The following is a 12141-nucleotide window of genomic DNA, read 5'->3' as shown; positions in this document are numbered from 1 at the left end:
GCTTTTTTTTATTATACACTAGTGTGAAGTGTAACTGCTTATATTTATGGGATACTTGAAAGAATTTTATTCAAACCTATTGAATAAAATAGAAACAGATTCTGAACTTCTTTATAATATTGTTATTGGTAATACAAGTGCTGATTTGGTATGTTTTCTAACTTTAATTAGTCTAGTACACTTTATACTGAAGTTTCAAAAAAGTGGAACTAGTTTTTATGAAACTCAAGAAATAGCAAAACTGAATAAATTTTTATTTAAATTAGGATTCTATATGTAGTTCTATAGCATATGCCATATATTTATCAGTAACTAACTCTCTATCTGATCCTAACATGAAATTTCCTGAAAAAAAGTCAATTCATATTCCAGTAGTAAATTGTTCAAGACGTGAGTTAGAACTGAAAATTCCATTCAAGTTATGGACTAGTTTCTTTCCTGAAAAAATTGGTAATGAAGAATTGCAACTAATTTGCATAGATGACTATATAATAAGCAAAATATTATCAAAACTCAATGATGAAAATGATGAAAGTGTTTTTATTAGCCTTGTAGATCATAACATTCTTGATATAAAACAAATAGAGTAAGTTTAAGTATATATATATAGTTTATTGGATTTATCTCAATTATTTGAATTTACTAAAAGTTTGAGTCTAATGTTAAACTATGGCTAGTTTCTATTTATACTTTATTGAAGATTAGGAAAATAGAAGTACAAACTTTTTTTTTAATTTAAATTAAAGCATAAAACATAATAAAAATAATTATTTCATTTTGATAACGTTTAGATGGAAATCAAAAGTTAGAAGAATTATTGATCACCATCAGGATAACAACGAAACTCAAGCAGTTGAAAGGATATCTCCTGGACCACTTGTTGGAAGTTGTTCAAGCTTAATTACTCAACTGGTAAGTGAAATAATCAAATTGATAATTTTTTCAATATTTAATTTTCATGAATTTAAAAAATTTTAAACTTTTAAGTGGTCAAATCTACAGAACTTTGAAATTGATACAAGTGTTGCTTTGCTACTACTTGGACCAATAATAAAAGGTAAATTGTTTAAACCACAAAAAAAAAAAAAAATTGAAACACTTTATTTCTTTTTTCATTAATTTATGTATAAATAATTTATTTAAAAGATACTAGATGTATATCTAAAGATTTGTATAATAAACGTTGGAATAAAGTAGATGAGGAGTCCTTTAACTTTTTAATTAAAAAGTTACATTTAAACTATCAGGACTGTTTAAAATATCTAGAACTTTTATATTCAGAATCCAATAATTCCAAATTAATATTAAATCTAGATATTAATGATATTTTGACTATGGACTACAAATGCTTCTCATATTACACAAGCTCATATGATATTATGGTAAGTTAATATATTTACTAATATTATCTTGTATAAATGAATTTCATCAAAATTTAGGTTGGATATTCTAGTTTTGAAATAAAACTAGTAGATATTATTGATCACTTTGGATATCAGCAATTTTTAACTAAATGTGTAAGTTTACTATTCTATTCGATTAAGCTGTAATTACATCCAATACATATTGACCAAAACTGATTTTTAGGGAAATTTCATCAAAAATCAAGGCTTAAGTTTAATTATTTTATTAAGTACTACAAATTCCTTAAATATTGAAAAGAATCTAGTTGTCATAACAGAAAATAAAAATGTAATCCACAAATTAGATAATCATATCATGCAGGACTCAATAACTCAAGCAATATTTTTACTTAAAATGACAAATGAAAGTGGATATGAAATGCGACTTTATAAATTACAAAATAAATATTGTACTAGAAAGCTTCTCGAACCTTTTTTTCGAGAGATATTAAGTAAATAAATTAGGAATTTTTGATAAACTCTGGTTGATCAAATACTCTGCATATAAATTTGCATAGTCCTTGATAGTTTTCTGTAATTCATCATTAGTGCCATAGTTTAATGAATATTCATCTTCAATATTCGACATATCTCCATGTGATACCTCATCGTATATCAAATTTTGATATTCACCTGTTTCTTTTCTGCTCTTGGAGATAGAACTTTCTGAAGAACTTCTATATACATTCCTTTTGTCTTTTATTCCACTTACTTTTTTATTCTTCTTGTTTCCATGTAAGCTATTATTAGACAAAGATATATTTTCTTTTGTAGATTTACTATTATCTTCATTTGTTTCTGTAATATTTTGTTCTATACAATGATTTTTTTTATATTTTTCATATTCACGATTTTTTAGAACTTCTTCTTTTAATGGATTTAGAATTATTGCATCTTTATCACCACTATTGTATATTAATTTATTAGGATTTATAACAAATATTATTGATTTTGGAAGTTTAAGTTTCTGTTTATTAAATGGATTAAGCATATCTACTGATATCTTTAGCTGTTTAGATAAAGTCCAGTATGCATAACCACTACTTTTTCTTGAGTTATCTAAATTTGTCCACTTATTATAGTCTGTTTCACAAAAATCACTCACATCAGATTCTTCATTTCGCCATTGGTAAACTTGCTTTTCAAACTCCATAATTGAAGCTGAAGTGCATTCAATACTAGTATTTATTACATTTATCAGTTGCTCAATCTGATTATTTAAATTTTCTATATTACCTTTACGTTCATTTACTAAATCCTTAAGTATCTCCTCAATTGATTTAATAGCTATATCTTTTAAGTATGTAAAATCTCGGTGCATTTGAACTTTGGAGTCGTTTAGTGCTTTTTTCCAATTTAATAATCTATCCCTCATACATTGGAAATCAGATAATGAGTCTTGATACATTTTAGTTGTAGCTAAAAAAATACTGGAAGTTTGTCTATCACTTTTTATATTATAATCTTTATGTTCCATTTTTATATTTTACTTTTAAATATCTGGTCAAACTTAAACTTAGAAGCACTTTTATGCATTTTGTGTGGGAGTAATGGTGCCCGCTCATCATGTCTTGGGAAGTACAAGGTTTTCTTTTTTTGCAATATATGCATGCAAATATGTAGCGCCAAAAATACAATTTGGATAATCTAAAGTTTCACAGAATATTTATCAATATAATATATAGCCATTTTCTATAACTAATATAAAACTAATAAAGTTAAATAAAGTTAAATAAACCAAATAATTATCAGTAATATATTAGAAAATAAGAGTACATTCATATACAATAATGTATATGTTTTCTTTGATCTATGAGTCTAATTGATTTGAAAGGCCTAAATTAACTTGTTTACATAATGTAATCCAATCTCTATCAGAATTTTCGGAGCTGAATTTCTCAATTGTATCATATAATTGCTCTAATTCTTCGTGAAGTTCTTCCAATTCTTCTTGTTGGCGATCACATTGATCTTCCATATTTTTTATAACCTTCTGAAAGGCCCGAATCTCACGATCATGATTTTGTATATCAATATCTAACCTAAATGTAAGAAGTGCAAAAAAACCTATATAAGGCTCAGGAGCACGACGACCATATGAGCTCAAAGGTCTTATTGTCTCTCTAATTGAAATTAAATCATCCTTATCAGCTGTATATGGATCTGGAAATTTTTGTAGTCTCTCAATTAATTGATTAACTTGTTCTCTCCTTAGAAATTGATCGTTATTATTTATATTAACATTAACTAAATTTTTAGATATATCTGTATCTGTAATACTGCTCTCAATTTTATTATTTGTTGATTTTGATGTTAGTAACTCTCTTCCAGAAATTACACCTAATCCAAGTCTTGTTAGTTCTTTTTCAATTTCATTAACATAAGAATTCTCTTGAGCAAAAATTAAGGATTGTCTCTCTTCCTCCATATTTATGCTATGATCAGTAGTTGTTATTAATGTTTTTATTCGATGATATATTCTAACCATTTGTTGTAATTCACCCAATAAAGATTGTTCCCGTTCCATTAGTCTTTTCCATTCTTTATATAAAATAAAAAAAAATTGTAAAGTTCCATATTGAAGTACTGGATAACTGTCAATTGATCTATCTAAGCCCAAATTTTGTATATTAAGTTCACTAGTTATTGTATTAAATAATTCAAATATATTATCAGCTTTAGATAGTTCAATAGTTGAAATTTCACCCTCACACATTATTTCCTCCTCAATCCATAATTTCAACATAAGAAAAGATATTTGAATATCTTTCATATAACCATATTCTTTATATTCAATATTGCCTATTTTCAAACCAATATCTTTTTTATCAGATTTTAGAGCTAATTTAGCACTTCTTGGTGTTATAGAAATTTCATTATGATCAAGTAAAGTTCCTTTAGATATTGTTCTAGCACTTAATGAACCTTGGAATTTTGGAGGTAATGAATAAGATGATATAACCAAAATTTGTTTATTTATACATTCCAACAATATTCTCAAAGATTGAGAATATGAAAAATCTTCTTGGTTAGACCTAATCTTGTTTAAAATATCCTGAATACAAAATTTGAGAGGATTAAAAATCAAACGAATCTTTGCAGCAATTGGACCTAAAAAACCAGTATTATTATTGTTACTATATAATTTTAATTTATTATTCTTTATTATATTCATATCTTCTATATTTGTATTATCAAAAATTTTCTCTTCACATGATTTATGGTTTTCATAAGTAGAAATCCCATTGTTTAGAACTTGATCTTCTTCATGAATAACAAATTGTTGAAATAATTGCATTCTGCATATAAAAGGGATTAATCTACGGATTTCTATAGGAATTAGCCATTCAGAATTATTACTGAAAGAAATACTTTTTTGTGTATCACCAAGTTTTTCTGGAGTATCATTAAACAAAACATGCTTATTAAAAGATATAGAATCATTATCTTTTGAATAAATTTCAAGAGATTGTGATGAAGAAAATAATCCAGCCATTAATTCATCTTGTAATGTAACTACTTCAGATCTTGGATTACTACATAAATCATCGTCTCGTGTATTTACTGCCTCTTTTCCTGTCCATATTTCAAAATCATGATTCTCTTCTAATTTACTAATCCTTTGTTTATATACTTCTAACAAATCTTTTAGTTCTATTACTATATTGTTTGCATTTAATAACTCTTCCTTTAAAGTAGATATCTTCTTCTCATTATTTAATATGATCTCTTTATCAGCCAATGATTTCTTCTCAAGTGTTTCTTTTTCATTATTTACATTCTTTAATCTTTCTTTTAATGCAGTTATTAAATGTTTCTGAGTTTCAGATTCATCGACTTTATGCTTCAAATCTTTTAAAGATTGTTTGGATATAACAACTAAGGTATCATTTAACTGGTGTGTTATAATTTCGTCTCTACTAATAATATTTGAAATATCAGATAAACTACTAGCTCTATGGGCCATTCTACGATTATCTTTAGTATCATCGGGAAATTCGCATCTGCAAGAGTACAATAAATTATATGGATATTGAATCAGTAAGATTCCATTTTTTTTTTTTTATTAAACTCACAAGTCATCTGAAAGTCCCAAAATATCTGTATCTCTATTATTCCATGCAGATTTAGATCTATAAAATTGGACCATCTGCCTTTAACCTCTAGTATTTCTTTAATTTAAGAATTTCTATATTCCATCTGCACAAATCATTAGTTGAATATGGCGCCAAGAACCGCCTTAATAATGGCTTTATAGATCCTCAATAATAGTTTTTTTTTTTTAGGAAAAAAAATTAGACACCAAAGTTATATTTAATACATGTTATTATAGTATACTAAGTAAAAACAGAAGATTATAATTTGTTAGAACTGGTAAATACTTTTAATAGAGGTATTACTTTTCTAAAATACCTAATTTATCACAATATAAAAAAAAAGCTATTTAATATGTAAATTAAAAAAAAAATTTATATATATAATGTTATAATTTGATTAATTCTCTATTAAAAAAAAGATATATAACTTTAATTGGAATTTTCGTGGCATTCTCGTTGAGTAGACATAATAATGTAACCCGCCACCAGTATATGGCAAGTATGATAACTTGCTACTTTTAAGTGTGGAGAATATTTTTAACCGTATTATTAGTAGTGTGGTATATTAGTTATTATGGTTTATAAATTGACTGTAGTTCTTTCAAATATTAGTTTGTGATTTAATAAAGATTTGAAAGACTAACCACTTGAGTAACTATAGAACAGCAATGGCCTGTCCAAGATTACTAAGTGACAGTGATTTATGTAGATTCCGCACCAAGTCATGTCGTAGATCAAAACAGCTTGGTTGTGACTTTGGTGTTACTCGCTGTCAATATTCACATAACGTTTATTGGCCAAGAAGATGTCCATTTTATCTGTCTAATGCCAATACAATTCGTTATATTCCAGTACTATGTCCAGATATTACAATAAAAGATGATGAAAGCTCAATATCACGTTGTACAAGGGGTGGAGGTTGTCCATTTGCTCATTCATATGAGGAAATAAATTATCATCCATTAATGTATAAGACAAGAATATGTGAACAATTTCAAAGGGGAGATTGTACAACATATTACTGTCACTTAATACATGGTTTAGCAGAAAGAAGAGAGACAAAAATTTATATATTGCCATATACACAAAATATTGATGTTCCAGATTATCCAGGAGTAATTATAGCAAGTAAGATTGATAAACAGCAATCTGGAAAGAGTAGTATTTCTATGTTCCTATCTAAAGATAATATTGATAATTATAAATCTTTCAATAGAAAATGGAGTGAACGAATACTTGATGAGGACAGTAAAGGACAGTGTGAATTTCTGAATGAAAAGGAAAATATTGGCTGTGAAGATAAGAACTCGAATTTAATAAATGTTATTAGAGCTTTGGTTATGGATGATGATGACAAGGGTAATGCATCTATTAATACTGAACAATTATTATCTAAGGATTTGGATAATTCAAAGACATCAAGATTAAGTTGTTACAACTCTGATAGTAAATTTAGGGATAGTGAGGATTTTTCATCCAAAGTTCCTAATCAATATTTTAGTGATGAGAATAGTAATAGTAGTAATTTTTTTACTAGAAGATAATAATTTTTTTTTGAAATAAAATGAATTAGTTTATAGATATATCAATTATAGTTATTTGGGAATAATAGATAAATTGTTGAAGTTTAAGGTGTAAGAATTCAATATAAATGAATAAATTTGGAGTGTTAGACTACATCTTATTTGTGCTGACATTAGTTTATTTTTTCTTTTTTTTAAAGGTCATTTTATTTACAATATTTGGACTATTCTATAGAAATTGTAGTGTTATATGTATATTTGTATTTGCTATTTTAATATTATTGATTGCAATTTTAGGGTATATTTAAATATATTTCTTTTTAATAATATTATCTTTTATTATATTTAATTATTACTTATATATATAATAGCTTATTTTAATATATTACTAATTATACCTGTAAGTTTAGATTCATAAATTATATGCAGTAAGCAGAATATTTAAATTAAATCCCAAGAAAAAGTTGGGAGATAAAATATGTATTATTTGCCTATTAGCTTCAGAGTATTACCTTAAAATATTAAGTAAATACATTTTATTTTAAATAAGAATAATTTTTCTATACTCTTTCTTTTTTAAGAGAAATGAGTAAATTAACATATGTAATAATATAAAAGTTGTATATTCTTAATACTAATAGATTTTCAATATATCAATTCCATTTAGATTCATTCAAGATGCCATTTAAGTTTTTGAATATTCCCTAAAATAATATAATGAGAAGGAAATTCACCTTGTTCAGAGAGACCAGGACACCAAACCTCGATTGAAGCAAGTGGAGTATTATTATTGTTTAGATATTGACCTGATGTATCTTCACTTAAAGGCTCTTCATGAACAGCTCGAATATGAATTATACCAGCCAAACTACTAATTGCAACGTTAGATGAATTTTTCGAATTACTAATTCCAGCAATAGCATTGATAAGACTTTTTAAAGGTTTATTAAATGGCACTACTTGAGTAGTATTTGCAATCATTGATACATCCTGATCAGCCGGTAAAGCAGAAGCAGGTAATGAAGTTATTTGTAGCTCAACAAGATGGCACCAAGTACTAGTTAGAATAGATCCAGGAAGGATTGAAGAAGTGCCATCATCTTTCATTGGTACTACTTTTAATGTTATTGTATGAGGTCTTAGTGGACATTCTGGAGATCCAAAAAAATAAGATTTTAGACATTCTCGACGAATTTCAGCTAGTCTTTGTGAAGTAATACTAATTACACCATCAGATTTCGAGACTCCAACTACTGACACCTTAGGTAAGGATGTTAATACATCTTGATTGTTTAAAGTTTCACTTTCTTCATTTTTAGATTTTAATTTTTCTAGATCTTCATAATTTACAGGTTCTTTATAATCATATTTATCTGCAAGATAATGTTGAGTACTTGGATCATCCATTACAATAACTACATCAATATTAAAGATTGAAATAAGTTCTTCTAGTAACTCAGTTGAAGGTTGATATGGAGCATTAACTATAAAACCAGAGGTGATACTATTAGTACCTGAACTACTTTGATTTCTTAAAAAAATAGCACCACTTAGTAGATGGCACAAATATAAATACAATTGAATATCATCAGTAACATTTAGATGACCAAAAAAAAATGCAAGGGAATCTTTAAGCTCTTTTCTATGAGGGAAAAATTCATCTACAATTGATGCTCCTATAATACCTGCTGGAAATTGCATATTAGGCTTATCTGTAGATCCTCGGGGATCTAACTCCACATACATATGTACATAGCCTCTTCTAGCAGCATAATTACACAAAATTTGGCATAATGTAGATTTTCCTGAATTAGATGAACCAGTTATTAAAACCCTAGGACCATATGTATTATGAAGTTTTGCATATTCTCTGCGACTATCTAAAACCTGTATAACCTCCAGATAATCCTTCATACTTTTATTTATACCTTGATATTCTTGCTGTACCAGACCCTTTATTTGTATTATACATCCATGCCATGTATATATAGCTAATCTCGAAGAAGGAGCTATATTCATTTCTACATCAGGAGGTAATTCAGCACCAAAAATTTCAGCAGAACTCATTATTGCTCCATCGTTAGTAGAAGATGGTGCAGGAGAGTATAGACGAATTGAGCATGGTTGATTAGAGTGAGCTATGATACGAAGCTCATTTCCAGCTTCTATCTTGTAAGCCCTTACTTGTGATTTTGAAATAGCATTAGAATCTAGCATTTAATTCATTTATATAAACCAAAAATAGAGAATTATAGCTAAGTTTTGTTATCTTTTATTCTTAGCTGAATAGTGTCTCAGTGTTCTCAGGACACAATATTTTGACGCGCCATTAGTCTTTAGCTTCAATCAAAGTTACAATTTTCTAATTAACCTCTGTTGTACCTTTGTCGCTTTCTTACTGGAAAATTGGAAGGATATGAATGGCTCTGTCTCAAAATAAGATAAATAATGGCATTTCTTGATATTGAAAATATAGACAGAGGGGGTTCACTTCGCATTTTAACTGCTTTCCTTGGAAGTGGATCAGTAGGAAATGACTTCAAATTATACTCCAGTGAAGCTGACTTTATAATTCTTAGATACAACATAGAGAGCAAATATTTACTTGATGAATGGCTTGACATAAATAATTCTATATCTCAACAGTTCAATGTAATCTCTGATATTCAAGCCTCAATTCTCCATTCCTTTCTTTATCGAATATTTGCTATATTCTACAAATTTAGTAGTAGTGTATATGAATGGCTTGGATATAATAAGTATCGTATAAAGCTTGAAAATACTTCTAATATCAATTTTGAAATATCTGATGAATACAACTTATTGCCACAGAATATAAATTTTTGGGAATTTGACGTCAGGAGCTGCAGCACACGGATAAGTCGTTTAATTGTAGGATCAATAAGCTTCACCTACTTTTCTGATAGGACAAAGCAGATGACTTGTATTAAATCTCTTCGATATTCACTAAAGGAATTAGTATGGAAAAATTTTCTTAGTGAACTTTTAACTGGTACTTATGATATTTCGCAAGAAAATTGTACAACATTTGTGAATTTATCCAATCAAATGTCCATTGTATTAACAAGTACTTTTTATTGTAATGAAACTGAGGAAATTTTATCTCTAAATGGACATGGGAGGCTTATTCCTTTATGTGGAGATTCAGTACACCCTTCGAGTCCCTGTTTTAAGAGTAAGGCATGTACACATATTCTGGATCACATTACATTTACTCAAGCTGATTTGTTTTATATGAATTCTGTATTTCCACCTAGAAAGGTCCTTGGACCAGATTTTCAAGAAATTGTGGTTCCTCTAGCAATCTTAGGCGACTTTGATAGTAAGACATACCTTGGAGATTCTGGTTACTTTGCATGTTCTAAACATCGTACAACATTTAGATTGGCCACTTCAATTCATAACCAACAAGTTTGTAAGGTGGAACATAATCAATCACATGTTAATATTGTGTTCATTTAATTTCAATTTAGATTTACCATGTAAGAGATAACTGAAATTTCACCAGAATCTAGGCGCTCTCTTTACCCGCCTTATTTTTATGTTGAAATAAAATCTACATATTCTATGATTGAAACATAAATGTGGAATTTTGCTTCGGAAATTGTGTGTGGGTGTTTTCAGAATGATAATCCAATTCAAAGACTAATAGATGAAGTAAATGAGTTGAATATAAGGAAATATGGAGAGCTGAGCTTTGTAGGGGCAGCAGTTTCTACTCAACATAGACTTAAGCAACAGAAAAGTGGTATAAATGCAGATGCATGGTTAGTTTCTTGGAATCTATTAGGAGTAGCTGATGGTGTATCTTCTGTAGAATCGGAGGGTTATGATCCAAGTCAATTACCTCAGGAGCTACTTCGCAATTGTATTGAACTTTGCAACTTGCGTGAAAGTAATAGGATGAGATTTGATAGTGCTAGTGAAGCTATTTTTAGGGAACATGAAATTCCATATATATCTTATGAATTTTTGAAACAAATAGTTAGTAGATCATGCTGTAACTGCACCTCATATGGCTCAACAACTTGCTTACTTTGTTTTTTAGATGGAAACCAACTATGGATCACAAATGTTGGTGATTCTCAATTAATTATACTACGACCATCTAATTACCATACATGTGAATTACCAAAAATTCCAGATATTTCAGATTCATCCATTAGAAAACCTTTAACTGGTAACTCGAGGTGTAGATTACCGAATAATGTTATAATTGGTGGTTATCAAATAGTAGCACGGAGTGAAGTACAACAACACTTTTTTAACTGTCCATATCAATTAACAATAATGCCAGATCTTGACTGTTCAAGTGAGGAAATCCTTAAGAGATCTGCTAATTCTATACAGTCATTGCGTGTTGACGTTAACGTTGGAGATATGATAATAATGGGTACTGATGGTATTTTTGACAATATATTTGATGAAGATATGATCGATATTGCTAATAGAGCTGAGAAAAACTACAGTAATATTTATTATCATAATCCAATTCTCCTTGCTGATATTATTGCTAGAGAACTTGTTAATTTTGCACTGAAGGCAGCTGATCCAGTAGCTCCAGGATGCAAAGCAAAAGTAACACCATTTAGCGAAGGTGCACTAATTGATGTTAATCGTCATATTGAAGGTGGAAAACCTGATGATATTACCGTTATTGTAGCCTTTGTTCATTCAAATAATTCAACTAATAAGACAAGCACAGAACCAGCGATTCATAGAATGAATGACTACATCGGTAGCTCAACAAAATTTAATGATGATCCTTCAGTTTATATTATTAATGGTCAAAAATTCTCAAGTTCATGTTTTAAAGAGCCTTTCTCTATTTTGGATGACTTTTTTACAAAATCACACAGCGAAGATACTGGAAATACTTGTTCTAACGAAGCAAACAATGTTAACCATCTTCAAAGTCATACTTTAAAGCTAGAAACTCAGAATTATACTGGCTTGAATATTGAGAGTTGCGATAACCCAGTTCCTCATCTAGAAGTGAAAATTAATGGTCGTAAAAGTTTCAAGTTATTTCAGCATCTAAAGAAGAAGATTTAAACATCTGTATAATTAGGTATACCGTCTAGTAACAAGGTATTA

The 12141-nt window shown here is 28.4% G+C and overlaps 7 protein-coding genes across 7 annotated transcripts; 4 read left to right on the top strand and 3 right to left on the bottom strand.

Moving 5' to 3' along the window:
- Positions 1 to 46: 46 nt before the first annotated feature.
- On the top strand, positions 47 to 1550 carry cand_034750 (DHH family protein; the record flags this gene model as incomplete). The annotated part of the gene is made up of 6 exons (XM_067213701.1): positions 47 to 148; positions 267 to 586; positions 792 to 912; positions 988 to 1057; positions 1147 to 1382; positions 1440 to 1550. 6 exons carry the CDS (start codon positions 47 to 49, stop codon positions 1548 to 1550), a joined length of 960 nt encoding a protein of 319 aa, XP_067070096.1.
- Positions 1551 to 1851: 301 nt separating this feature from the next.
- Positions 1852 to 2880, bottom strand: cand_034740 (uncharacterized protein; the record flags this gene model as incomplete). The annotated part of the gene is made up of 1 exon (XM_067213700.1): positions 1852 to 2880. The coding sequence occupies one exon, from the start codon at positions 2878 to 2880 to the stop codon at positions 1852 to 1854; it is 1029 nt and encodes a 342-aa protein (XP_067070095.1).
- Positions 2881 to 3213: 333 nt separating this feature from the next.
- cand_034730 (uncharacterized protein) lies at positions 3214 to 5553 on the bottom strand (the record flags this gene model as incomplete). Its single annotated transcript, XM_067213699.1, has 2 exons — positions 3214 to 5407; positions 5480 to 5553. The coding sequence occupies 2 exons, from the start codon at positions 5551 to 5553 to the stop codon at positions 3214 to 3216; spliced, it is 2268 nt and encodes a 755-aa protein (XP_067070094.1).
- A 615-nt stretch (positions 5554 to 6168) lies between these two features.
- cand_034720 (zinc CCCH type domain-containing protein) lies at positions 6169 to 7044 on the top strand (the record flags this gene model as incomplete). The annotated part of the gene is made up of 1 exon (XM_067213698.1): positions 6169 to 7044. The coding sequence occupies one exon, from the start codon at positions 6169 to 6171 to the stop codon at positions 7042 to 7044; it is 876 nt and encodes a 291-aa protein (XP_067070093.1).
- Positions 7045 to 7692: 648 nt separating this feature from the next.
- cand_034710 (uncharacterized protein) lies at positions 7693 to 9240 on the bottom strand (the record flags this gene model as incomplete). Its single annotated transcript, XM_067213697.1, has 1 exon — positions 7693 to 9240. The coding sequence occupies one exon, from the start codon at positions 9238 to 9240 to the stop codon at positions 7693 to 7695; it is 1548 nt and encodes a 515-aa protein (XP_067070092.1).
- A 231-nt stretch (positions 9241 to 9471) lies between these two features.
- cand_034700 (uncharacterized protein) lies at positions 9472 to 10506 on the top strand (the record flags this gene model as incomplete). Its single annotated transcript, XM_067213696.1, has 1 exon — positions 9472 to 10506. One exon carries the CDS (start codon positions 9472 to 9474, stop codon positions 10504 to 10506), a length of 1035 nt encoding a protein of 344 aa, XP_067070091.1.
- Positions 10507 to 10626: 120 nt separating this feature from the next.
- cand_034690 (uncharacterized protein) lies at positions 10627 to 12099 on the top strand (the record flags this gene model as incomplete). The annotated part of the gene is made up of 1 exon (XM_067213695.1): positions 10627 to 12099. One exon carries the CDS (start codon positions 10627 to 10629, stop codon positions 12097 to 12099), a length of 1473 nt encoding a protein of 490 aa, XP_067070090.1.
- Positions 12100 to 12141: the final 42 nt, after the last annotated feature.

The sequence above is a fragment of the Cryptosporidium andersoni genome (genome assembly GCF_001865355.1).
Source record: "Cryptosporidium andersoni isolate 30847 chromosome Unknown contig_39, whole genome shotgun sequence".
Lineage (NCBI taxonomy): Eukaryota > Apicomplexa > Conoidasida > Eucoccidiorida > Cryptosporidiidae > Cryptosporidium > Cryptosporidium andersoni.
This window is presented reverse-complemented; position numbering and strand designations above follow the sequence as displayed.